The 26,070-nt window shown below is 42.7% G+C and overlaps 4 protein-coding genes across 7 annotated transcripts in view; 2 read left to right on the plus strand and 2 right to left on the minus strand.

The window, feature by feature from the left end:
* LOC142378179 (mechanosensitive cation channel TMEM63B-like) overlaps nt 1-26,070 on the minus strand; it is a 221,053-nt gene that overhangs the window by 46,460 nt on the left and 148,523 nt on the right. The gene's annotated exons all lie outside the window — the stretch shown is intronic.
* srd5a2a (steroid-5-alpha-reductase, alpha polypeptide 2a) lies at nt 3,040-9,152 on the plus strand. The gene is made up of 5 exons (XM_075464314.1): nt 3,040-3,445; nt 4,210-4,373; nt 5,003-5,104; nt 5,292-5,442; nt 8,528-9,152. The coding sequence occupies exons 1-5, from the start codon at nt 3,174-3,176 to the stop codon at nt 8,592-8,594; spliced, it is 756 nt and encodes a 251-aa protein (XP_075320429.1). The 5' UTR covers nt 3,040-3,173; the 3' UTR covers nt 8,595-9,152.
* On the plus strand, nt 9,973-13,053 carry dpy30 (dpy-30 histone methyltransferase complex regulatory subunit). The gene is made up of 5 exons (XM_075464315.1): nt 9,973-10,032; nt 10,758-10,798; nt 12,514-12,561; nt 12,643-12,785; nt 12,863-13,053. The coding sequence occupies exons 1-5, from the start codon at nt 10,023-10,025 to the stop codon at nt 12,933-12,935; spliced, it is 315 nt and encodes a 104-aa protein (XP_075320430.1). The 5' UTR covers nt 9,973-10,022; the 3' UTR covers nt 12,936-13,053.
* Nucleotides 14,751-25,541, minus strand: psen2 (presenilin 2). Its single transcript, XM_075462422.1, has 11 exons — nt 25,476-25,541; nt 22,176-22,326; nt 21,896-22,101; nt 21,684-21,825; nt 19,002-19,069; nt 18,704-18,924; nt 18,440-18,538; nt 16,096-16,164; nt 15,940-16,026; nt 15,749-15,864; nt 14,751-15,301 (listed from the first exon to the last, which is right to left on the minus strand). The coding sequence occupies exons 2-11, from the start codon at nt 22,305-22,307 to the stop codon at nt 15,146-15,148; spliced, it is 1,296 nt and encodes a 431-aa protein (XP_075318537.1). The 5' UTR covers nt 22,308-22,326; nt 25,476-25,541; the 3' UTR covers nt 14,751-15,145.

Consider the following 26,070-nt stretch of genomic DNA (forward strand, 5'->3'; position numbering starts at 1 on the left):
TACAGTGTGTTTACAGGGTGTTTACAGGATGTTTACAGGGTGTTTACAGGATGTTTACAGGATGTTTGTAGTGTGTTTACAGTGTGTTTACAGGGTGTTTACAGGATGTTTACAAGGTGATTCCATCAATTTTTACCTCTGCTTGGTCTAAAAAAGTAACCGTTACTGACTGCAACAATTTTTTTTCTTGATTTATTTTAGTGTTTCTTAAAGCCAGAAAGTTGCCGTTTGAAATGACTTTTGTTTTGTGTCATGTCTGTGATCTGCTTTTTTCTACTAAATGAAACACCTGAATGAACATCGTCCGAGGCCGGTGATTCCATCATTTTTTCCAGGGGTTGTAGATATGCTGATAATAAATGTTCTCAGGCTGGGGAAGAGAAGCAGCCTCGAACTGGACGAGCAGAAAGCAGACGTGTTCGAACATGTTTCAGTGGCATCTGAATAATGTTTCCTCCGTCAGCGGCTGCTTTCCACCTGATTCTGTTTCCACTTCTTTGCTCTGTGGGACCTTTTCGCTCCTCTTGGATGATCAAATATCACAGAATTTTTCACAGTGACACATTTCTGCATCATAAACCCGATCACCCATTTATGTGTTTAAAGTCTGTTAGCTTAGCATGTGTTTAAAGTCTGTTAGCTTAGCATGTGTTTAAAGTCTGTTAGCTTAGCATGTGTTTAAGTCTGTTATCTTAGCATGTGTTTAAGTCTGTTAGCTTAGCATGTATTTGAGTCTGTTAGCTTAGCATGTGTTTAAGTCTGTTAGCTTAGCATGTGTTTAAGTCTGTTAGCTTAGCATGTGTTTAAAGTCTGTTAGCTTAGCATGTGTTTAAAGTCTGTTAGCTTAGCATTGCTACCAGCTCCCTCCGGATGTTTAGCTCCTCCTCTGCCTGCTTTAGTGATAATGGTACATCTGACACATTTAGTCTTTTTGTAGTTTTGGAGGCCAGGTTATCTGAATTGGCATAGCTAGCTAACATAGATCCTGTTAATCCCCAGGCTGCCTGGGTGATGTTTCCCTCTCTGTGGAACCAGCTGACAGCTTTTAGCCATTTGTGATCCTTTGTGTCTGTTTGTGACGGTCAGGTTCGTCTATAAAAGACAAGTTTTATAGCAAATTCCCACTTAGAATTATTATGTGAAAATGACAATATCTTTTTAAAACATGTGACCTTCTTTTACCAGAAGTTATTCATGGCTGATTGTTTGTGAGCAGGAGACTCTGTTGGGAATGATGCTTAATTAGTGAATTCCATCAGTTTTCAGCCCCATGTTACAGAACTGCCTCCAACTCTGTCATTAAGTCAGTTCCAAAGCCAAAGAAAGGTCAATTAAGTTCAGAAAACTGGACACCAATTAGTCTTTTAAACAATATTTTGCTCTTATTTGATTCAAATTAGGACCTAAAACGGAGCTTTATCTCAGAGATCTGTCCTCGGAATCAGTTTTCTTATCTAACAGGCTGAGAATTAATCTGTATAAATCTGTTTTATTCCAAAACGTGTCAGAATATACACGTTAAAACAAACGTTACATATCTGGGAGCGATCGTAGATTTAAACTTTCCACATTTTTGTTCCTTTCATTGAACAAATAACCCAAAAAAGTTTGTTTCTTTATCATCCATGCATTCATCTCCAGCAGACTCCATTACTGTAACGCTCTTTTAACTGGACTTCCCACAAAGAGCATTAAACATCTGCAGCTCATCCAGAACGCTGCTGCTGGAGTTTTAACCCGGACTAAGAGATCTGAACACATCACAGCAGCTTTAAAATCTTTACTCTGGCTTCCAGTCAGTCACAGAATAGATTTTAAAAGCCTGCTGATGGTTTACAATCTGTGATCTGTTCAGAGAATATAAAGCCAGCAGAGCTCTGAGATCCAAGGACTCAGGTCAGCTGGTCCAGTCCAGAGTCCAGACTAAACATGGAGAAGCAGCATTTAGCTGTTATGCTGCAAACAAGTGGAACAAACTGCCAGTGGAGATTAAACTTTCACCAAATGGAGACATTTTTAAATCCAGGTTAAAAACATTTCTGTTCTCATGTGTCTATGCATGAAATCTGCACGATATCTTTGAACTTATCTGGACTGTTGCCTGATTTTAAATTCATTTAAATGATTTTATTTGTTTCTCTTTATATTCTTTTATGTATTTTAATGCTTCTTCCACTCCCTGCTGCAATGCTTTTATTTTATGTGAAGCACTTTGAACTGTTTGTACATGAAATGTGCTACAAATAAATTTGATTTGATTTGATCATAAAGTTAGAAAACATTTCATTTGATTTTATATATAAAGAAATAAAAATCAGTCTGAAAAGGATATGAAGTATAATGCCAAAACATGAGGTGGTTTAGAAGTTGTGTGTTTTGAAATGCTCAGAAATGCCTTCAGAGTGAAATGATTAACCATGAGGGAGATAAGAAGAACTTCTGATGGGCGGGGCCAGATTATCTCCAATAAGAGATAAAACAGAGATATGATATATGATATATATATATAAGAGATAAGCCGTCCACATCACAGCTGAGCCTCCAAATGAACTGCATGGAGGTCAAGGCCACGAGGTCTGACTCTCTGATAGGACCCCAGGGGAGTGACCTTTGGGAAGCCTGTTTTAAGAAGTGTCATCATACTACTGGGTATTAAAGCAATCCTAAATAAGCAGGATTTAAGCCTAGATGTGAAGAGGCCCAGGTCAGAAATAAGGACAGGAAGCCAACGGAGGGAGTTAAGAGCTTTAAAAACAAACATTAAAAGTTTAAGAGCTTTAAAAACAAACATTAAAAGTTTAAGAGCTTTAAAAACAAACATTAAAAGTTTAAGAGCTTTAAAAACAGACATTAAAGGTTTAAAAACTTTAAAAACAAACATTAAAAGTTTAAGAGCTTTAAAAACAGAGGATCTGACTGAACTAACTTCAGATAAACTTCAGATAAACTTTATTCTGACTCTCTTCTTTCTGTTTCCTGTCACGTGACCCGGGTTCTGGCTTGTTTTTCAGGTAAACTTTGTTAAATAAGTTAAAAAACTTCAGAAACGCTGACAGCTGTCACTCCGCCTCTGTCGTCACCTCTGCCTCCTCTCTGATTGGCTGAACGCGGTCAGCCCGCAGCGCCTGCTCCCCGGGGCTCTGAGCAGAGTCCGGATCCGGCCTCAGACCCTCATGGAGTGCCGTCAGACCGCCGTGTCCTTCCTCAGCTGGGGGCTGATCGCCGGGGGGGCGGCCTACCTGCTGCACCAGACCCGGATCTGCGCGCTGTACGGCCGCTACACGCCGCCCAGCTGGCGCTGCGTGCCGGCCCGGCTGGGCTGGTTCCTGCAGGAGGTTCCGTCCCTGCTGGTCCCGCTGCTGCTGCTGCTGCGGGCCGGGCCGCCGGAGCCCGGGCCCGGGGCCGCGCTGCTGCTGTGCACCTTCATGCTGCACTACTTCTACAGGTCAGGGGGCACCCGGGGGGTCCCACAGGTGTGCAGCGATGCGCGACTCCGTCACGGGAGCTCGCGCTGGAAGGCGTTCGGGTTCTAAAGCGCGTTTATTCAGGAGCCCCAGCCCGCTGTGGGGCCCCATAACTGCCCCATGGTGACGTCATTCAGAGTTTAAACGGCTTAGGAGAGATCAAAGGCTTATTAAAGGCTTTGATGATATCCTTAAAAGTTATTCTTATTGCTGTTTTATTGCTGACTCTCTTAAAATGTGAAGCAGTTTGGTTTTAATGTGCTTTATAAATACATTTTTAATTGAATTTAATTGAAATAATTCACCAGATTGAGATGTTTGTTTGTTTGTTTGTTTGTTTGTTTACTCTGAGGATGTATGCTTTTACTTTGAAAGCTGCTTTTAAACATTAATGCTGAGAGAAAACTGTGATCTGATGTATAAATCACTGACATCACTGCACTCCAACCTGAACATTCTGTGGAAAAATCCCCCAAACTCTTCACTTTTCTATAAACCATGAAGCACAGAATATGTGTGACTGTGGTTTAACGTTTATATATAATGGTTATTATTATTATTATTATTATTATTATTATTATTATTAATGGTTAAATAGAATGGTTATTATTATTATTAATGTTTAAATATAATGGTTATTATTATTATTATTATTATTATTATTATTATTATTATTAATGGTTAAACCTGAAGAGGATATTTTATCTGACAACCAAGCAGGAAGTGACTCTGTTCTTCTTTGCAGAAGTGTGATCTACTCCCTGCTGACCCGAGGACGGCCGGTCCCTCTGCGCATCGTGCTCTACGCCGCCATCTTCTGCTCCATCTCCGGCTTCCTGCAGGGACACCACCTGCTGCACTGCGCCCGCTTCCAGGACACCTGGCTGACCAAGCTGCGCCTCACCACAGGTGAGTCCCGGTAAAAATAATATATTTGATTTATAAAGCACTTTACATCAACTTAATGACCTCAGAGTGGAGCGGTAGCTCCTCCACAGCAGGAGAAGTGGTGGAATGATGTCACATTTTCATTTTGCTGAGCAAAAGACTTGATATGAGGTCACAGGAGCTAACCCCATTAGCTGTTAGCAAGATTATTCCACTGTTAGCCCCATTAGCTCACTGTTAGCCCCATTAGCTCACTGTTAGGAAGATTAGCCCACTGTTAGCCCCATTAGCTCACTGTTAGCCCCATTAATCAGTAGTCGGTAGTTTCTGGTAGTTCTGACTGATCTGCTGCGTGTTTAGAGGTTAGTTAGTTAGTTAGTTAGTCAGTTAGTTAGTTAGTCAGTTAGTCAGTTAGTTAGTTAGTTAGTTAGTTAGTTTTCTTCAGTAAAACCAGCCGGTGTTGGTTCTCTGGTAGAATGAAAGAAGGACGATGGTTTGTTCCTGTGTACTGAGCAAAGAGTTGAAGGTATTTTGTGACTGTGTCATATGAGCTTCTTGATGGAGTCTAACCCGGATTCTTCTGGTTCTGGTTCTGTTTGTGTTGACCTGAGCTGGTGAACACAGAGTGAATGGTTCTGTCTCCTCTGAAGGTTTCCTGGTGTTTCTGGTTGGTCTGACCATCAACATCCACAGTGACAACATCCTGCGCAACCTGAGAAAACCAGGAGAGTACGTCTACCGGATCCCCAAAGGTAAGGTCCGGGTCCGGGTCCGGGTCCGGGTACGGGTCCGGGTACGGGTCCGGGTCCAGGTCCGGGTACGGGTCCAGGTCCGGGTACGGGTCCAGGTCCGGGTCCGGGTCCAGGTCCGGGTCCGGGTCCGGGTGAGCCGCTTCCTGGGAAGAACCGGCCGTTCAGCTCTGCTGGTTCTGTTTTTCAGGAGGAATGTTTGAGTTTGTGTCCGGCGCCAACTACTTCGGCGAGATCGTAGAGTGGTGTGGTTACGCAGTGGCAGCGTGGTCTCTGCCAGCCTTTGCCTTCGCCTTCTTCACCATCTGCTCCATCGGGCCGCGAGCGTACCACCACCACAGGTACCGCTGCCTCCCATTCACCACCAGAACCGCCAAATCCCTCGTTATAAATAACTTCTGAATCTGTTTAAATCTCTGTCAAAGCCATTAGAACTCATGCTGATGCTATTAATGAGCCTCTGTATTCTATAGAAGATCTGCTACACTCTCAGAAAATAAAGTACAGAACTGTACCTTTAGGGGTACGATGGCTTGTCACTGGGGCAGTGACATACTCTGGATGTGGGACCGAAATGAAAGGGTGGAGTCCAGGATGACACCCAGGTTCCTCTGGTGATGGAGAGATGGAACAGCCATCTATGACCAGGGCCAGATCACCAACCTTCTTCAGCAGGGGTGCCGGGGCCACCATGAGCTCCGTTTTGCTGCTGTTGAGTTTGAGGAGGTCAGAGGTCAACCTTTGATTTGCTGCAGGCAGTTGTTGAGTTGCGGGTTTGTGCTGATGTACATCTGAGTGTCATCAGCATAGCAGTGAAAACCGAGTCCATGGTTTCGGATAATTTGTCCTAGGGGGAGCATGTAAATGGTGAAAAGAAGGGGACCCAGGATAGACCCCTGGGGGACGCCATGGTTAACTGCTGCAGCGATGGAGTTGGAGCCTTTCAGAGTGATGTACTGTTTCCTGCTTGAGAGGTAAGACTGGAACCAAGAGAGTGCTGTGCCAGTGAGGCCAATGAGTTTAGAGAGACGGGTGAGGATGGTGGTGTGGGAGACAGTATCAAAGGCTGCGGACAGGTCTGGGAGGATGGTGATAAGACCAGTTTCAGTACTGTGGTGGATTCTGAAATCGGACTGGAGAGGTTCGAAGAGCTCATGGTGGGACATGTGGTGTTGGAGCTGGGCAGCCACTGCTCTTTCCAAGATCTTACTCAGGAAGGGAAGGGTGGAGATCGGGCGATAGTTGTTAGTGTCATCTGGGTCCAGTCCAGGCTTTTTGAGGGTTGGAATCACAGCTGCCGTTTTGAAGCTGAGTGATGCATTAATGATGGTCACCACTAAGGGGCAGAGGGTGGAGAGACAGGGGGTAGACATCAGGAGCTGCTGATTGATGGTATCCACTTTTTCTTGGAAAAAATCCAGGAATCTGGAGCAGAGGTCAGCAGCATCAGAAGGTTGGGGGGCATCGGGAGGGTCAAGCAGGCGGTTGATGGTAAAGAAAAGCATTTTGGGATTGTTTTGTTGGTGGTGGATGAGTGTGGAGTAGTATTGTGTATTTGTCCGGGAGAGATATATGTACCTTTTGGACCCTCAAAAGGTACATATAGGTACCTTTTTACCACTTGAGTACATATATGTACCTTTAGGTCGAATAATTAACCCTAGGGGGTACATTGGTATAGATTGTACCTCGTACTGTACCCTTATTTCTGAGAGTTTACCACATATTCTTAAGTCTTTTAAAAAGTGTCCGTCTGATTTTACAGTAACCACGGCAACAACTGCATTAATTAAAGTTAGAAGTGAGCTCTCTGTGGCCTTTTTGTGTCTCTTTGCAGCTTTTGGAACCATTGACCTGAACATCTGATCACAAACACATTTTACTGGGCTCAAAGGTTTAAACTGCTGATGTTTATCTGACGGATTCCAGTTTGTACATGTTAACCCTTTAACTTCCACAGTGAGAGAAAGAAAAATGTTGCTTTGCTTTTTTCCACTTCCTCTAATCGATAATTATCAGACAAAGGGCCTCATGCAAGAACATTTTCGTGGCAAAAAGAACAACTTTAGGGGCTCTGAGACTGAAGTTCTGCTTTCAGAGATCCAGAAAGAACAACTTTAGGGGCTCTGAGACTGAAGTTCTGCTTTCAGAGATCCAGAAAGAACAACTTTAGGGGCTCTGAGACTGAAGTTCTGCTTTCAGAGATCCAGAAAAAACAACTTTAGGAGCTCTGAGACTGAAGTTCTGCTTTCAGAGATCCAGAAAAAACAACTTTATGGGCTCTGAGACTGAAGTTCTGCTTTCAGAGATATCCGGAAACATTTCATATTTATGTTCACCTTTATCTCAGAGGTTGGACCTACACTTGACAACGTATCATTGAACATTTACTAGTGATGTGAGCAGGCCATCCATCGTCTTCGTCATGTTCTTTGGATGTGATAAGCGATGTGTGAGTGTGTGTTGTTTCAGGCGTGCATCTACTGCACCAGACCTATCTGACCTAATAGATGCTTTATCTGACCCAGTTATTTTATCCCGCTACGTCATCTTAAAGTCTTGGACATACATTTCGTTTGTATGAGCAGAGATTGCACCACAAACTAGGAACATAGATTATTTAGTGAACTACAGAATATGAATACATAAAGTCTAAGAATAAAGCCAATTTATAACATCGTAATGTCACCGAAATAAAGAAGAAATGGTTTGATATGAAAATGGCTTAAAAAACAAAACCTCTCTCCATGGCCAGGCGCTCGATGACTGCAACTAAAGCCGTGCAATCAGCTGTTGCCTCATCATGATGGCTCTCTGGAGTTGTGGCCCTAGTGTGGTGGAAGTTTTTCTTAACTTCCTATTACAACTGATGAGAAATTAAATGGAGACATTTCTATTTTTCAGTCGGCCACGTGTTTATTTTTCTTCTGCAAAAGAAAGACTCAGGACAAAGGGTGTGTCTCGCTTCTCTGAAACACAATTAGTGTGTATCGGCACATGGTACATCAGGCAAATGGGAATGTGGATTGGAAAGTCTGTTGTTGGGGTTTCTAAAGCAGTTCGAAGAGACAAAATTTACCATAACACCAGCAAGCTGCATATTTGCAGCTGCACAGTCCTAGGCAATCTAAATCACGATGTCAGCCATTCGTCTGTCTCCGCAGGACATCTACTCGGTCTCGGAACACACGCTCTCTTCCAACAGCCTGATGCGCTAAGGCATCCAAAAGCTTCCCATTGATCTTGTTATATCCAGAGTCAGATTAACCTTCAATTAGTGCATAATTTAAGTCAAACAGAATAATGTCAGCATCATTATGGGGTATAATGTATATATTTATTTATGTTTGCCTCAAAGTAATTAAATATAAATGCTTTGATAAAGAATATTCCCTGAACAGTTGTGCTGCTTGCTGTGTCTTACAGAGACTACCAGAAGAGGTTTAAGGATTACCCTCGCTCCAGGAAAGCCATCGTTCCTTTCTTATTCTGATGGAGGACGGACGGTTCGGGCCGGGGTTCCTGCTGCGGCGCCGTCCGAGGGGTCAGAGGTCACGGGGATCCGGCTCCTTCGTCCTTTACGCTGAGACTGAAACTCATCTGTGGACAAACTGCAGATCCTGTGAGCATCTCTGCTGCTCGCAGCCTGTGATGGAGGCTGCTTTAGGACCACATCCTGGTTAAAGTCAGCTGGCTGAAATAACTTTATCATTTTTAAGCTGAACACCAGCTCCCAGCTGCTCCTGTTCCAACTTATTTGGGTCTGAACTGTGAACCTGGAGGATTATTACGTGATGAAATGAAGGAAATATGTTGAGTTCAGACTGTTTCACATCTTGGCCCCAGCTGATGAAGGTTTTTTTATTCTTATTAATTATCTTTTAATGATTCTGCTCCTGTTTCCACCTGTTTATCATGATGAAATCCTGCTTTTTATTTCCTCTGGAACACATTTAAACATTTATTCCTGGTTATTCAGTGATGGGAACATTAAAGCGTCACACTTACTGAAAATGTCCAAAGTTTTACAATAAAACTCTGAACAAAAAGACTCCGCCTGCAGCTCATCTTTCACTTTAAAGGTGACGTATTACTTTGTGCTCATTCTGAAGTCTTCAGGTGCTTTAAATGTGACATATTCTGCCTTTTTCAACAATTTGACACAGTTTTCTGAGCTCTTATTGAGACGTATGAGACAAACTGTCTCTTCATCATTCTATCCTCCCTCCTTACATTCTGACATCTGTTTAATATTTATTGATTTATTGTTTTAATACTTTTCATGTTAAATGAGTGGATAAATGGGTCTGTTGGATGGCAGAGCTGTACCTGCCGTTTCATTGTGATAAATATTTCTTCCTCTTACCGTTTGATGCTGTGAACCAACAGAACTAAACGTTTTACATCATTCTTATAAGTTTAATGCAATGCAATGCAATTTTATTTATAGAGCACAATTCGTACACAAGGCAATTCAAAGTGCTTCATAGCTACATAAAACCACAAGAAGGTAATAAAATCATTAAAAAGAAATAAAGAAAAATAAAAAATAAACATTAAAAATAATCATTAATGAATTAATTTAAAAGTGAAGAGTGCAGATAAAATGCTTTCAGGTGTCATATGCACAGCTAAACAGAACTGTTTTCAGCCTGGATTTAAACACGTCAGAGTTTAATCTTTTTCTTTCATAAACCAAGAACACTTTACTTTGAACAGTAAACTGTAAACTTTACTTTACATGAAAACACGATACATTACTGGACTGAAGTCTTTAAAAAACCTTAAAGTCTTTAATCTCAGCTTTTCTTTTGAAATACAGCTACTCACCGGAAATGGCGTATTTTTTTTTTTTTTTTTACGTAGCCTCCGTACAGAATCGACGTACGCCGGATATCTTGCGTACCCAGACACAACAAACATGGCGGACGGTGAGTCAATTGGTGCCCATTTGTTGCGTTTTTCATCCTTTTTAACTGGAATTTTTCATCTTTGTGACGTGTTTCCGGTTTTATTTGGTGGTTTAACGTTCGGTTGAAACGTCGCGATTCGGTTTTTAGTGGTCAGGGAGGTTTATTTCCCGGAAACAGGGCGGGAATGTGATGCTAAGCTAACTAACCGCCGATAACGGCAGCGCAGACCGACACCATGAGCGGTTAAACGGGGGTCCAGATCAGCTCCTTCTCCTTCCAAACGGTGGAAAAAAGCAAACTAATCCAGCCGAATTTCTGCCGGTGCTCCCGGCACACAGCCCGGTGCAGCCGGCAGCTTTTAACGGTAAAACACGGGAGGAGCTCCAGGTTTCAGCTCAACGCCGCTTACATTAAAACTGTTTTTTTTTTTTTTTTTTTTTAATCATAATTTTGTGCAAATCTTTATTTACCGAATGTTAAAGAAGCGGATTGGAGGTCTGTTCCGGTTCCGCTGGGCCTCAGACATGGAGCTGAGCAGTTGCCCCTAGCAGCACAAATGTTCTCACACCAGACTCCATCCAGATTTCAGGCTCTTTAAGGAGATTTTATCCTGAACAACCTGCAGAGGCTCAGAGAGTAACGGCCCGGTGTTGGTCCTCAGTCAGACTTAATCACAGCTCAGCTGCACCAAACCTCATGATAAAAATGTCACATTTAACAGTTTCCTGCTGCTTGTCTTTCAGATCACACAGATGCAGATCAGTCGATGGAGGGACACACACCGGTGAGTTTTATTCAGCTTTCCGTACGATTCTGCTGACTCAGCAGCTCAGAGGGTTCTACACAGAACCAGAACCAGAACCCGTCTGTGGGTATCAGGCAGGAAAACAGGTGTTGTTCAGCCCTCTGATGGAGGACAGGAAGTCTGAACTCAGAGGAACTTTTTTTTTATTTTTTCAAGTATTTTTTTGGGCTTTTTTATGCCTTTAAAGGTAGGGTAGGAGATCCTGGATTTTGAGTCCAGCGAAGCTGCATTTTGAAAATACACAGGTAAAAAGTCCCAACCCTTTTCTTCACTTTCCCCCCGAAGGCACGCCTCTAGAGTACATGAACGCGCACGAGCACGAAGGTGCACGAGCGCTGTTCTGACAGCAAGCACCGATCGTTGCCGTATTTAGTATATGCTAACTATACGTTTAATAATGCTAGGTGCTAGCCAAGCTGGCTCTAGTTTAGCTTCCTGCCAAGCTTCGTTCACGGAGCAGGGTACGCGCACGGGGAGGGAGGAGCAGATTGCAGTTTGATAGACAGCATCAGAATCCAATCATTGTGAACGGTCCGTTCAGTATGATTGGATACTGTTTTTCCTAGATTGTACGTTCTAGAGGCCACTAAAACTTTTCATATTTGTGTCAAAACTTTTAATTAATTGGTTGCAATGGGGGTGTGAAGAGTATTTCAAGCAATATGTAAAAAAATGTTCCAGAAAAAGATCACTTACCCCGCCTTTACTGAGAGAGACAGGAAGCAGGGGGCAGAGAGAGGGGGGAGACATGCAGCACAGGGCCGCTCGGTGCGGGACTGGAACCGTGGCCCGCTGCAGCGAGGACTGTAGCCTCTGTACATGGGGCGGCTGCTTAACCCACTACGCCACCAACCGCCCCGACTCAGAGGAACTTTAAACTTTCAGAACCATTTAAGATGGAGAAACTGATCCGTGCTGCCACTAAAACTAGTTATTACCGAGGTGAAACGGCTGGTTCCTTGTCTCGCTGCTGTTTTATTCACGTTATCGTTGGTTGTTACTGAGTTTAGTTTGACTTTTCTGTGAATAAACTGGACCTGAACTCTGAGATGTGATGTAGATAAAGATGTTCCAGCTGTTGGTGCGACTCTGGCTGTGTTCCAAACCGCATACTACTCCTACTACTCCTACTAACTTTCTGAGTTAGTATGCGAGTTTGAGTAAGCAGAAGTTCCCGGATGCATACTAGATTCTCCTAAATGTTGGGTATGCATCATGAGGTTACTACTCATACTCAAACTACCCAAGATGCAACGTAACGTCAAAACGGCAGTTTCAAGCTAGCTACAACGAGGGTAGGTTCACTTCCTGTTTTCAAAACAAAAGCACCAATTGTATCCTAATGGCTTTCCCTATGATAAAAGGCAACGGGTATTTTATTTTGTGAAAATAACAGGAAGTGCGTTGCTCACTGCGGCTAGCTTTAGTAGCGCCGAATTCGTGGGAACAAAATGGTAAACAGCCGGTATTTTGTCAGGTTTTCAACACGTTGGGGATCTAAACGACTACTTTCTCACCTGAAAATGTTTCAAATGTTGCTAAAGTTTACAGAGTTTAGAGCTTAAGGGAAATCAGCTTCAGGCCGGCTGATTTCGGCTCGGGCAGAAGCGCAATGCATTGTGGGTAATGCGGTTTGGAACCCAGAATAATCAGACTGATATCAGCTCAGGTTCTGACCCTGGATCCTCCTGCAGGTCTCTGAAAACCCGCACGCAGAGTTCGGCCTGACCGACAACATCCAGGTAACACACACACACACACACACACACACCTGTGACAGGTGAGGGCGCACAGCGGGACTCCCAGCATGCTTTGCTCCCCAGAGGACGGTGGAGAACGAGAAGGCGAGCGCGGAGAAGCTGTCCAAGCAGAAGGTGGACCTGCAGGCGCTGCCCACCCGGGCCTACCTGGACCAGACGGTGGTCCCCATCCTGCTGCAGGGGCTGTCGGTGCTGGCCAAGGAGAGGTGAGTCACCTCCGGGGTCAAAGGTCAGAGGTCAGAGGTCAGCCCTGTTCTAACCTGTGGCTGCTTCCCTCCTGCAGACCTCCCAACCCCATCGAGTATCTGGCTGCCTTCCTGCTCAAGAACAAATCCCAGTTTGAGGAGAGGAATTGAAGTTTTGAGGAGAACTGAAGCGCCTCGGCTCCTGTTTGTTGATGAACTGCTAGATAGTTTTTCTTTTTCTTTTTCTTTGTTTTTGTTTTTGAATCCAGAATAAACATGATGTGACCCAGCCGTGCCTCCTCTGGGAGTTTGTTGTCGTGCTGCCCCCTGCTGGCTCGTGCTGGAACAGACTCGGTGTTTCAGAGAGAAAGAGGGTCAGAACTAGGGTTCCCAACTCCCTGAACAATAAATAAGGGACACTTCATTAGAAGGGCCGGCCGAAACAGATGGCCTTCACCTTTCCTGGCCTGGTGAATTTATTTAGCCCCTTTTTTTGTGAGTGAAACAATTTTTTTAACTATTTGACTCGAACCTGAATTGAATTAGATGCATATTTTTGAGTGACATGAACACCTGGAAAACTAATTATTATCCAGCAATTCACTTTGATATAAAATAACAAAATTAACTGAATAAAATAAGTATCTGTCTTAAAGGAGAAGTTCGTTTTGTTTTTTAATCTGGACCTGTGTTTCACCAATACTTTAAGACGAATGAATGAAAAAATGTTTTTCTCCCTGTCTGAGCTGTAAAACTCCTTCTTCCTGTTCCTGGGAGCATATATCAGGGCGTCTGAGCTGTAAAACTCCTTCTTCCTGTTCCTGGGAGCATATATCAGGGCGTCTGAGCTGTAAAACTCCTTCTTCCTGTTCCTGGGAGCATATATCAGGGCGTCTGAGCTGTAAAACTCCTTCTTCCTGTTCCTGGGAGCGTATATCAGGGCGTCTGAGGTGTAAAACTCCTTCTTCCTGTTCCTGGGAGCATATATCAGGGCGTCTGAGCTGTAAAAGTCCTTCTTCCTGTTCCTGGGAGCGTATATCAGGGCGTCTGAGGTGTAAAACTCCTTCTTCCTGTTCCTGGGAGCATATATCAGGGCGTCTGAGGTGTAAAACTCCTTCTTCCTGTTCCTGGGAGCATATATCAGGGCGTCTGAGGTGTAAAACTCCTTCTTCCTGTTCCTGGGAGCATATATCAGGGCGTCTGTGGTGTAAAACTCCTTCTTCCTGTTCCTGGGAGCATATATCAGGGCGTCTGAGGTGTAAAACTCCTTCTTCCTGTTCCTGGGAGCATATATCAGGGCGTCTGAGGGGTAAAACTCCTTCTTCCTGTTCCTGGGAGCATATATCAGGGCGTCTGAGGTGTAAAACTCCTTCTTCCTGTTCCTGGGAGCATATATCAGGGCGTCTGAAGTGTAAAACTCCTTCTTCCTGTTCCTGGGAGCATATATCAGGGCGTCTGAGGTGTAAAACTCCTTCTTCCTGTTCCTGGGAGCATATATCAGGGCGTCTGGGTTTACCTGCTGGTTCTGACCCGACCTCAGATAACCAGAAGATGATGGACGGATGTTCAACAATTGAATCAGACTTAAATGTGTTTGTGCAGCTGGTTTTAATTTTTAGAAACACAAGATAAATCTGATATTTACTTCTTCTTCTTCTTCTTCTGGACCAATAACTGCGTGTTTCCTGTCATTACGTCACAATCTTTAAAAGTTCTGAACTCGGATCGAGTTCGAAATAAAGTGTTTCTTCGCTCTCTGATAAATTATCGGATTAATAATTAAATGACAAAATATCTGGTGTCACGGTCACAAAGCTTGTAAACGTTCAGGGGAGGCGTTATAACTACAACTCCCAAGATGCATTTCAAGGAGAAACGCCCAATCCCAGAGTTTAAAATGACCTGTGTTGAGTTTAGAAGAGTTCAATGGGTCCAATTTAAAGAGAAAAGTGAACAAAGAACAGCAGTGGCTCCGCCCACTTCACATTTTCATTTCAAACATGTTTATTTTTTTTTATTAAATATTGGACTCTGGACTTTAGTTCCTAAATAACTGAAACAGAACGAGTTCTGCTGGTAACTTCGGCCAATCACCATCAGCCGTGGCCACTGCGGTTCAGGTGGAACAAACGCCATCGGCGGGAAAGAGACGACGGACGTGACAACATTTAAGGTGGATTTTTCTACACTTTTAATCAGCCGGGGACCTTTGCTGCTCCTCCACAAACACACCTGAGCAGAGACCACCAGGTAAGGCCGTTTATCACCTGCACAGGGAGTGCGTTACATCGCCAGATGGCGGCAGTCCGGCAGGATAAATAGGAGGTTGATGATGATGAAAACGACAGCGAATAGGAAGGCGGTGTGGGCGGGGCTTCGTCTCAGATGTAGAACTGGTGAGCGGCGAGGTTGTCCATGAAGGGCTGAACCAGGAAGTCTGTGGAGAAGTAGAAGACGAGGCCGAAGGTGATGGAGATGGGCAGCGCTGGCAGCGCCTTCTTAAAGATGGCCAACAGCAGCAGGGTGAGGCAGAGGCCCTGAAACAGAGCAGACGGGTGAGGAACGGGTGAGGACAAACTTACATCAAAGCTAGCATCAACGCTAACATCAAAGCTAACATCAAGGCTAACATCAACGCTAACATCAAAGCTAGCATCAAAGCTAACATCAACGCTAACATCAAAGCTAGCATCAAGGCTAACATCAAAGCTAACATTACAGCTAACATCAAAGCTAACACCAACGCTAACATCAAAGCTAACATCAACGCTAACATCAAAGCTAACATCAAAGCTAACATCAACGCTAACATCAAAGCTAGCATCAAACCTAACATCAAAGCTAACATCAAAGCTAACATTACAGCTAACATCAAAGCTAACACCAACGCTAACATCAAAGCTAGCATCATAACTAACATCAAAGCTAACATCAACGCTAACATCAAAGCTAACATCAAAGCTAATGGGTGAGGTCAAACTTACGATAAGAATGGCGACGAAGCAGGCGAGCGTGGTGTTCCAGTCGCCGCCGGTCGCCGCCGCTTTCCCAACCAGGACGCTGTAGAAGATGAAGTCACCGAGGCCGAGCTTCACCCCCCCTGCAGACGCCAGACGCACACATTACAAACCCAAACGCACCCGACGGCGCTCTGAGACGAAGTGTTCAAACTCACTGTCCTCCTCCAGCTCGTCTTCAGGGGGCGCCGTCTGACGCCGGCTGTGAGGCTCCGCCCTCAGACCGTTCTGCTCCGCCTCCTCATCTGAAACACAAAATGGAGTCAGGACGACAAACAGAGGTGAGCGCCGTCATCATCAGTGAGATGCTGGACCTGTTTCAGAGCGCTGAGCGTCCGCCGGGTCCGCCGGGCTCGCCATTCCCACCGTCCACATCATGGCAGCTGTCAGCACGCACACATGCACACACACAGAGGATGACATCGTTCGTTCTGTGTTATTCCCAGATATGATCAAAGCTAACATCAAAGCTAACATCAACGCTAACATCAACGCTAATATCAAAGCTAACATTACAGCTAACATCAAAGCTATCATCCAAGCTAACATTACAGCTAACATCAAATCTAACATCAAATCTAACATCAACGCTAACATCAAAGATAACAATCAAGAGTTTCTTGAAGATATTCAGGGACGCCCCTGTTCTGGTAGCGCTCGGTAGCTCATCCCACCATCGTGGAACGACCCATGAACAGAGTCTGGGTCGTCTTAAACGTGGTGTAGACGCTGCTGGTCCGAGGTCCTTCGAGCTTCACCCCCCCCCAACTCTAACCCAGATATTCCCAGATATTAAAGTAATTCCTGAAGAAGAGCTCTCTCCATTTTCCTCTGGTGGATGTCCACCATGGCTGTTGTTTTTTCCTCCTTCAGGTTTGTTTCCTGTTCCAATAACTACCTCTTCTTCTGAATTCTAACCACTAACAGCGCAGCCTACAGCGCCCCCTTTGGTGACGCCCAGTAGCTTGGCCGTAGCGTCACTACTTTATGTATCGAGTAACGTCCCTGTAGTTAAGCTATTTTTTTTGTCAAGTAGTGACGTAGCGTCCACAAAAGCTTTCAAAATTTCAGGTCATGCCTGTGGAAAACAGCAGTTACCAGCATCACAACATGGTTTTGAACACAATAAAGTGAATGTCTGTTGAACGTCATGCGCAAGCTGCTCCCACTCGTCTGCTCGTGCCGCCTGCATACATACCGGTGTTGTGCCGAAATCGGCACCCCTGCCGTCAGATGCACCCCCTTGCGGGAGCGAGCGCGCACCACTCGTTTGTTCAGAAAGTGAAGCATTTGCCTAAACAAACGCTGGGGAACATACTATTCTACGATTTAATTATTATATATATATGAAGGAAATTAAGAACATCTGTTGCTTTCAGTCTTTAAAAGTCTAAAGAGGGCGCCCCTCTTCGTCGGTGGCGTAGTGGGTTTAGCAGCCGTCCCATGTACAGAGGCTACAGTCCTCACTGATGTACAGAGGCTACAGTCCTCGCTGATGTACAGAGGCTACAGTCCTCACTGATGTACAGAGGCTACAGTCCTCGCTGATGTACAGAGGCTACAGTCCTCGCTGCAGCTGGCCCCGGTTCCAGTCCCGCACCGAGCAGCCCTTTGCTGCATGTCTTCCCCCTCTCTCTGCCCCCTGCTTCCTGTCTCTCTCCACCTGTCTATCCATTAAAGGCATAAAAAATATTTAAAAAATAAATAAAAAGTCTAAAGAGTGTACCGATGTTCTTCTCAACACAAAACCGCGTTATAGCGAACACAAAACAACACTTTTCTGTTCTGGGAAAATATATAACCCCTCGAAACAAGGTGAATATATTTGACTTGGGGTTTCACAAGACTGAATATGATTCCAGCTTTTGTTGCCAGGTTCAAAAGTAAGTGCTTTTATTTGTGTTAACCTGTAGGCTGTGTAGGTCCAAACAATAGCCTTCTGATCCTGAATATCACGATATGAAAATGTCATTTGATCTATGCCTGATAGAAGTCATAGCATCTGTGTGTTTCTCACCATTAAAGGACATATTCTCATATTCAATAGCTACACTTGTTTTTAAGAAATTAAATATTTTTCTTGCTGCTTTATAAGATAAAATACAATAAACCAATCCACCACTAACATATCTGTTATCAGACCTATCAAACTCATACATATATTGGCACCAAATTCATGCAGTTAACAGTACCTAATGCTGAGGTCAAAGAAATAAAACTGTGCAGATGGGGAGCATTTCATGGCAGGCCTTGTGTTCCCTTTCCTGTGATACAGCATGTACCCCCTGCTGAACTCTTGCTGTAAAGCTGTCACGTGCACTAAACTGACTCTGGTTCCACACACTAGTCTTATCTGTCTACTGTGAAAAGCATTTGATGTTTTATTTAATGAAGATATCTGTTATTTTAAATCAATCTGATATTATGTCGGTACAATGTAGGTTCTGATGTAGTGAACTACTTTCCCACATTTTTGTAGCTTAGCTCACTACATTTCTCGTGGTGGTAGCTTTAGTGTAGTGAAGCTTAATTTATGGTTGAGTAGCTGATAGCTTAGCTCACTACATTTTACAAGTAGCTTGCCCAACACTGGTGACGCCACACAGCCGAGTTTCGGCTCGTCGGCGAATGAAACTTCTGGAAAACGTTCAGACTTACAGGAGTAGATGAGGGCGGGAAAGATGGGCTCGTTGCGCTCCTGAGCGGTTTCCACCAACATCCTGAGAGGTCCTTTGGGACTGAGAACGGCCACCAGGTCTGCAACACAAACAGCCGGAGCAAAGCATGATGGGAAGGCTGACGGAGCAAAGCATGATGGGAAGGCTGACGGAGCAAAGCATGATGGGAAGGCTGCCGGCAGACGGAAACTCGAGCCTGACTGGTTCAGTGACATTGAAACTGAGAAAGCGTTGCTGGTCTCACCGTAGACGGAGATGGCGCCCAGGATGACCCAGGCCGACCACTCGGGCAGGTACTTGATGAAGACGAGGGCCATGAGGGCGCTGATGAGGATCAGGTAGGCCTGCTGCAGCTGCAGGGGGCCCTTCCAGTGGATGCAGATCATCCCCACCGCCCCGAAGTTCCAGATCATCATCGCCACCGTTGGGTAGTCCATCGCCAAGTTGTAGGTCTTAAACACCTCGCTGGGGCACAGAGGAAGAACCCGTGAACCCTGAACCCTGAACACGTGTAACAACATGGCGGCGGCGGCGGGACTCACCCCAGGTACATGAAGCTGAACCAGAAGAGCAGCATGAGGGAGGACAGGATGAGCCAGCCGTGGATGAACTGGATAACAGAAACACAAAAGCTGATCCAACATGGTGGTCACAGCTGACCCGGACCACCAGTAACACAGAGAAGGTCCAATTTAAAGGGACAGTTCGCCTCTTCTGACATGAAGCTGTGTAACATCCCATGTCAGCAACATCATTTCTGAACATCTTCTTACCCCCTGCTGCGTCCTGTGAGCAGAGTTCCAGCCTCGTTTTGGTGTTGATGAAGGTAGTCCGGCTAGTTGGCTGGGGTTTAAAAAATAAAGCGTTTTGCTTCTCAGAACAATATGCGTTCGACAGAGTAATACATTTGCATCACAAAATCGTTCTCCTAACTTAGCATAAAGACAGGAGTCGGATGGAAACTGTTAGCCTAACTTAGCATAAAGAAAGGAGTTGGATGGTAACTGTTAGCCTAACTTAGCATAAAGAAAGGAGTCGGATGGAAACTGTTAGCCTAACTTAGCATAAAGAAAGGAGTTGGATGGAAACTGTTAGCCTAACTTAGCACAAAGACAGGAGTCGGATGGAAACTGTTAGCCTAACTTAGCATAAAGACAGGAGTCGGATGGAAACTGTTAGCCTAACTTAGCATAAAGTCTGGAGTCGGATGGAAACTGTTAGCCTAACTTAGCATAAAGTCTGGAGTCGGATGGAAACTGTTAGCCTAACTTAGCATAAAGAAAGGAGTTGGATGGAAACTGTTAGCCTAACTTAGCATAAAGTCTGGAGTCGGATGGAAACTGTTAGCCTAACTTAGCATAAAGTCTGGAGTCGGATGGAACTGTTAGCCTAACTTAGCATAAAGAAAGGAGTTGGATGGAAACTGTTAGCCTAACTTAGCATAAAGAAAGGAGTTGGATGGAAACTGTTAGCCTAACTTAGCACAAAGACAGGAGTTGGATGGAAACTGTTAGCCTAACTTAGCATAAAGTCTGGAGTTGGATGGAAACTGTTAGCCTAACTTAGCATAAAGAAAGGAGTTGGATGGAAACTGTTAGCCTAACTTAGCATAAAGTCTGGAGTCGGATGGAAACTGTTAGCCTAACTTAGCATAAAGAAAGGAGTTGGATGGAAACTGTTAGCCTAACTTAGCATAAAGAAAGGAGTTGGATGGAAACTGTTAGCCTAACTTAGCATAAAGACAGGAGTTGGATGGAAACTGTTAGCCTAACTTAGCATAAAGTCTGGAGTCGGATGGAAACTGTTAGCCTAACTTAGCACAAAGACAGGAGTTGGATGGAAACTGTTAGCCTAACTTAGCATAAAGTCTGGAGTCGGATGGAAACTGTTAGCCTAACTTAGCATAAAGTCTGGAGTCGGATGAAAACTGTTAGCCTAACTTAGCATAAAGAAAGGAGTTGGATGGAAACTGTTAGCCTAACTTAGCACAAAGACAGGAGTTGGATGGAAACTGTTAGCCTAACTTAGCATAAAGTCTGGAGTTGGATGGAAACTGTTAGCCTAACTTAGCATAAAGAAAGGAGTTGGATGGAAACTGTTAGCCTAACTTAGCATAAAGTCTGGAGTCGGATGGAAACTGTTAGCCTAACTTAGCATAAAGAAAGGAGTTGGATGGAAACTGTTAGCCTAACTTAGCATAAAGAAAGGAGTTGGATGGAAACTGTTAGCCTAACTTAGCATAAAGACAGGAGTTGGATGGAAACTGTTAGCCTAACTTAGCATAAAGTCTGGAGTCGGATGGAAACTGTTAGCCTAACTTAGCACAAAGACAGGAGTTGGATGGAAACTGTTAGCCTAACTTAGCATAAAGTCTGGAGTCGGATGGAAACTGTTAGCCTAACTTAGCATAAAGTCTGGAGTCGGATGAAAACTGTTAGCCTAACTTAGCATAAAGAAAGGAGTTGGATGGAAACTGTTAGCCTAACTTAGCACAAAGACAGGAGTTGGATGGAAACTGTTAGCCTAACTTAGCATAAAGTCTGGAGTTGGATGGAAACTGTTAGCCTAACTTAGCATAAAGAAAGGAGTTGGATGGAAACTGTTAGCCTAACTTAGCATAAAGTCTGGAGTCGGATGGAAACTGTTAGCCTAACTTAGCATAAAGAAAGGAGTTGGATGGAAACTGTTAGCCTAACTTAGCATAAAGAAAGGAGTTGGATGGAAACTGTTAGCCTAACTTAGCATAAAGACAGGAGTTGGATGGAAACTGTTAGCCTAACTTAGCATAAAGTCTGGAGTCGGATGGAAACTGTTAGCCTAACTTAGCACAAAGACAGGAGTTGGATGGAAACTGTTAGCCTAACTTAGCATAAAGTCTGGAGTCGGATGGAAACTGTTAGCCTAACTTAGCATAAAGTCTGGAGTCGGATGAAAACTGTTAGCCTAACTTAGCATAAAGAAAGGAGTTGGATGGAAACTGGAACCATTTTGTGATACAAATGTATTACTCTGTTGAACGCATATTGTTCTGAGAAGCAAAACGCTTTATTTTTTAAACCCCAGCCAACTAGCCGGACTACCTTCATCAACACCAAAACGAGGCTGGAACTCTGCTCACAGGACGCAGCAGGGGGTAAGAAGATGTTCAGAAATGATGCTGCTGATATGGGATGTTACACAGCTTCATGTCAGAAGAGGCGAACTGTCCCTTTAACTACCCGTACCTTGTAGCAGCGGTACTTGTAGAGCACGACCAGGAAGATGGTCATGACCACGATGACGCTGATCATGATGATGGTGTTGAGGACGGAGTTGAGGAGCCGGCGGCCGACAGACGAGGTGTTTTCTGTGAACGGCGTGTAGATCCTGCGGGGACAAACATGGCGGTCAGCTGAGGGCGGGGTGAGGGCGTGCGGCGGCGGGCGCGGCGACCTACAGCTGCTGGTCGGTCTTCTCCGTGTAGAAGCTGACCGACTTGATGGTGGCGACCACCACGACCATGCAGAGCGTGACGGGGACGAACAGCATGATGACGTGCTTCGCTCCGTACTTCAGAGTCAGCTCCTCCTCCTCTGCGTCCGCCTCCTGGTCCGAGCCGCCGCCACCCGCCACGCCGGGGCGCGGCCGCCCCCTCGCCGCCACCTGAACCAACAGAGGGCGACACTCAGCGCCAGCGCCGCAGGACAAACCTCAGAGAACTGAAACCTGACCTTTACCCTCGCTGTGGGCGTGTCCTCCGGCGGGCTGAAGTCGGCGTCCGGCCTGTAGGACGGCACCGTCGGGTTCTCCGCCGGCACCAGCGCCGTCCTCTCGTTGTAGAGGTCGTCGTCGCTGTCGGAGACGTTCATAGCGGCGTCACAGAACCGACTGTAAACAACAGAACCGTTAGCGAGGTCCGACCGGACCGCGGTGGTTCTGTCGGAGCTCAGCCCGATCAGAACCTCAATAAAATCAGTTTATAGAAAGAAATTTCATTTGAAACAATAATAATGAATCTATTTTTCCCTCCAAATGCTTCTGTTTCCGTACATTTTTTAATAAATTAAATACATTTATTTAATTTATTAAAAATGTTATAAATTTAAAAAATAAATAAATAAATAAAATAAATTTAATAAATTTATTTTTTCTAATATGTTTGTTTCTGCTTTATTATGCAAATGAGGTCTTCCAATAATGAAGAAATAAATCATTTGGAGTGAATAAATAGATCAATACAAAGTAAATACAGATAAACAATAAAAAAATATATATTCCAATTAAAAGAAATAAAACAAACCGAAAAAACACAATATTGAGTAAAAGCAATTAACTAAATTGTATTAAAATAAAGCAATAACATTCTATATGTTTATTTTAGCATGAATTAATTTTTCATTTAATTTCAGGAGCTTTTAACATCATATAAGTTTATTTATTTAGCCTTTAATAAAGTACCTTCTGCAGGTTATGGCAGTTTCAGAGCTCCATACAAACAGCTGATCAGTGCAGGTTTTAATAAATTTAAATCATCTTAAATGATCAACATATAATATATTATTAACACATTTATTTCCCCTCACTCAGACCACACGCTTTATCTCTTTCACCTCCTTTATGAATGCTTCTGTCCAGAGTGAGTCATGGAGTTCCTCAGGGTTCTGTGCTCGGAAACTGTCTGATTCTATAGTTACTCTAGATGGTATTTCCTCAGGTTCTAGTTCTACAGTGAGGAACCTCTGAGTTATTTCTGATCAGGATCTGTCCTCTACCTCACATATAAAACAGGTTTCTAGGACTGCCTTCTTTCACCTTGGTAATATTGTTAAAATCAGGAACATCTTGTCTCAGAGTGATGCAGAAAAACTGCTCCATGCATATTTTTGTAGCGTTTTAATTATTTGAACCTGTGGGAACGCGTAAATGTTGCATTAAAAGGTCCCAGAATGGAACCCTGAGGAACTCCAGCTGCCATTGGTCAATCAGATGTGTGATTACTTTCAGACACAAAGTAGTGTCTGTAAGTCAATCAAGCCACTTTATTTATAAAGCTCAGTTTAAATAAACACAAAGGTTCCAAAGTGCTACATTAAATTAAATATAATAAATTAAATACAATAAAATAAATATGATAAAATAAATACAATAAAATAAATACAATAAAATAAATACAATAAAATAAATACAATAAATTAAATACGATAAAATAAATACAATAAATTAAATACGATAAAATAAATACAATAAAATAAAAACAATAAATTAAATACAATAAATTAAATACAATAAAATAAATACAATAAATTAAATACAATAAAATAAATACAATAAATTAAATACGATAAAATAAATACAATAAAATAAAAACAATAAATTAAATACAATAAATTAAATACAATATTATAAATACAATAAATCCCATGAGTTGGATCAGATTCATCTTTCTTCTGTTTCATGTTCTGATATCTTCATCTTTACTTGTTGACCTCTGGACTATTTATTAAATCTACTTATCAGATCAAACATCAGTTTTTATGATCTAAATTTAAACTTAACCTTTGTGTGGTCTTAACATTGTGTTTACTCTCCTTTCTCCTACCAAAGCCCCAAAATAAAGCAACTTAATTGAATTTTAAATCCAAAATCTATTTTGTATGATGAAACCACCTGTTATTTATCTATTCAACTCAATTCAATACATTTTTTATCATGTATTTTTTGTTACACAATACAAAAAGACAATCACCAGTTTTCAGGATTACACTTTTTTTTTTTTGGTCAGTTGGACCAACAGTTTTCTTGTTTTCTCAGTTTTCTTTTACATAATAAAGGTTTATTATTGCTATTATATAAATGTGAAGTAATTACTTCTGAATTAATTATATTGAAAGGGAAAAAAACTGAACTTTTTTCTGCTGTTTAAATGTTTTTATAATTCACGGGTCAAAAATGACCCATAAGACAATCTTTGTACCCTAGTGGTGTACAGCCCACATGGAAACATAAACAAAAATAAAGTGTGACTTTTTCTAATGATGGGGTCCCTTTAGGAAAAGTCATAACATTTCAAGTTGGAAAAAGATAGTTTAAGGTATTTTTTCTGCAGCTAAACATGGTCGTGGGTCACTTTGGACCTGCAGGACAACAGGAGGGTTAAATAAACACAAAGGTTCAAAATTACTAAAATAAATTAAATACAATAAATCCCATGACTCTGATCAGATTCATCTTTCTTCTGTTTCATGTTCTGATATCTTCATCTTTACTTGTTGCTCTCTGTTGACCTCTGGACTACTTATTAAATACATTTATTAAATCTACTTATTAAATCTACTTATTAAATACATTTATTAAATCTACTTATTAAATCTATTAAATACATTTATTAAATCTATTTATTAAATCTATTTATTAAATATATTTATTAAATCTACTTATTAAATCTATTAAATACATTTATTAAATCTATTTATTAAATCTATTTATTAAATATATTTATTAAATCTACTTATTAAATCTATTTATTAAATCTACTTATTAAATATATTTATTAAATCTACTTATTAAATCTATTTATTAAATCTACTTATTAAATCTATTTATTAAATCTACTTATTAAATCTATTTATTAAATATATTAAATATATTTATTAAATCTACTTATTAAATCTACTTATTAAATCTATTTATTAAATCTATTTATCAGATCAAACATGAGTTTTTATGTTCTGAATTTAAAGTTAAAGCTGACAGAACTACAGATAAACCCATCAGAAGAAAAGAGTTTGATGCTGTCAGTGTGATGTTAAAGATGTTAAAGCTCAGCTCACACGGACCAACAGAACCGGAACCTTTTCCGTTTTCACGGTTAAAAACGAACCCGAACCCAAAACCAAAGACTGAAACCGGATCGAGCTGCGTTCGGGCCCGGTTCGGATCCGGATGTCCGCGGGGAACCGAACCGGAACCCGGAGCCTGACAGCGGAGCCGCTAATGTTGGAAGAAAGCGCAGAAAAGAAGAGAAAATAAGAGTTTACCTGGATTTAAAGCGCAGGAGTAAACACAGCAACAGCACCCGGAAGCGGCAGTCAGCTGACCCGAGGATCACGTGACCTGTGACGTAGGGTTCCACAGAAAGAGGTCACGTGGTGCCTTAAAGCGACAGCTGCGTGTTTTCTGTCTGCGGGAGTCTGAGGAAAGAAATCCAGGAAAACGTTATATTAGCCGCTTTCACACTGAGGAAGAACCCGCGAATTTAGCGTGTCGGCTGTTCCCTTCACACTGCCGACCCGGGCTGCCGACCCGGGCTGCCGACGACTCGCCTTTCGACCCGCGGCGGACCCGAGCCGAGTTTGGTGTGAAAGCAATTATGAGATAGAAAGTCATTATTATGAGATTCAAAGTCATAATTATGACTTTTTATCTCATAATTATGACTTTTTATCTCATAATTATGACTTTAAAAGTCAAAATGATGACTTCCTGTTGGTCTTTTATTTTTTCTATCATGACAGAAATGGGCTTCCATATCTTTAGGATCTTTGGAAAATTGTATGAATTCTAAAGCCAGCAAAACAAGAAGATTATGTGAAGAATATAATTTAATTTAAATCATATTTTTTTTAATTTACC

This window comes from Odontesthes bonariensis, chromosome 4 (assembly GCF_027942865.1).
Source record: "Odontesthes bonariensis isolate fOdoBon6 chromosome 4, fOdoBon6.hap1, whole genome shotgun sequence".
Lineage (NCBI taxonomy): Eukaryota > Metazoa > Chordata > Actinopteri > Atheriniformes > Atherinopsidae > Odontesthes > Odontesthes bonariensis.

What these genes read in the sequence shown, in the direction of transcription:
- srd5a2a (XM_075464314.1), top strand. Translation starts at nt 3,174, where the DNA reads ATGGAGTGCCGTCAGACCGCCGTGTCCTTCCTCAGCTGGGGGCTGATC. An exon ending in ATGCTGCACTACTTCTACAG is followed by an intron (nt 3,446 to 4,209) that starts GTCAGGGGGCAC and finishes TCTTCTTTGCAG; the next exon opens with AAGTGTGATCTACTCCCTGC. An exon ending in CGAGCGTACCACCACCACAG is followed by an intron (nt 5,443 to 8,527) that starts GTACCGCTGCCT and finishes TGTGTCTTACAG; the next exon opens with AGACTACCAGAAGAGGTTTA.
- dpy30 (XM_075464315.1), top strand. An exon ending in CGATGGAGGGACACACACCG is followed by an intron (nt 10,799 to 12,513) that starts GTGAGTTTTATT and finishes ATCCTCCTGCAG; the next exon opens with GTCTCTGAAAACCCGCACGC. An exon ending in TCGGTGCTGGCCAAGGAGAG is followed by an intron (nt 12,786 to 12,862) that starts GTGAGTCACCTC and finishes TCCCTCCTGCAG; the next exon opens with ACCTCCCAACCCCATCGAGT.
- psen2 (XM_075462422.1), bottom strand. Translation starts at nt 22,307, where the DNA reads ATGAACGTCTCCGACAGCGACGACGACCTCTACAACGAGAGGACGGCG. An exon ending in AGACGAGCTGGAGGAGGACA is followed by an intron (nt 15,865 to 15,939) that starts GTGAGTTTGAAC and finishes TGGCGTCTGCAG; the next exon opens with GGGGGGTGAAGCTCGGCCTC. An exon ending in GCTTCGTCGCCATTCTTATC is followed by an intron (nt 15,302 to 15,748) that starts GTAAGTTTGACC and finishes GCTCTGTTTCAG; the next exon opens with GGCCTCTGCCTCACCCTGCT.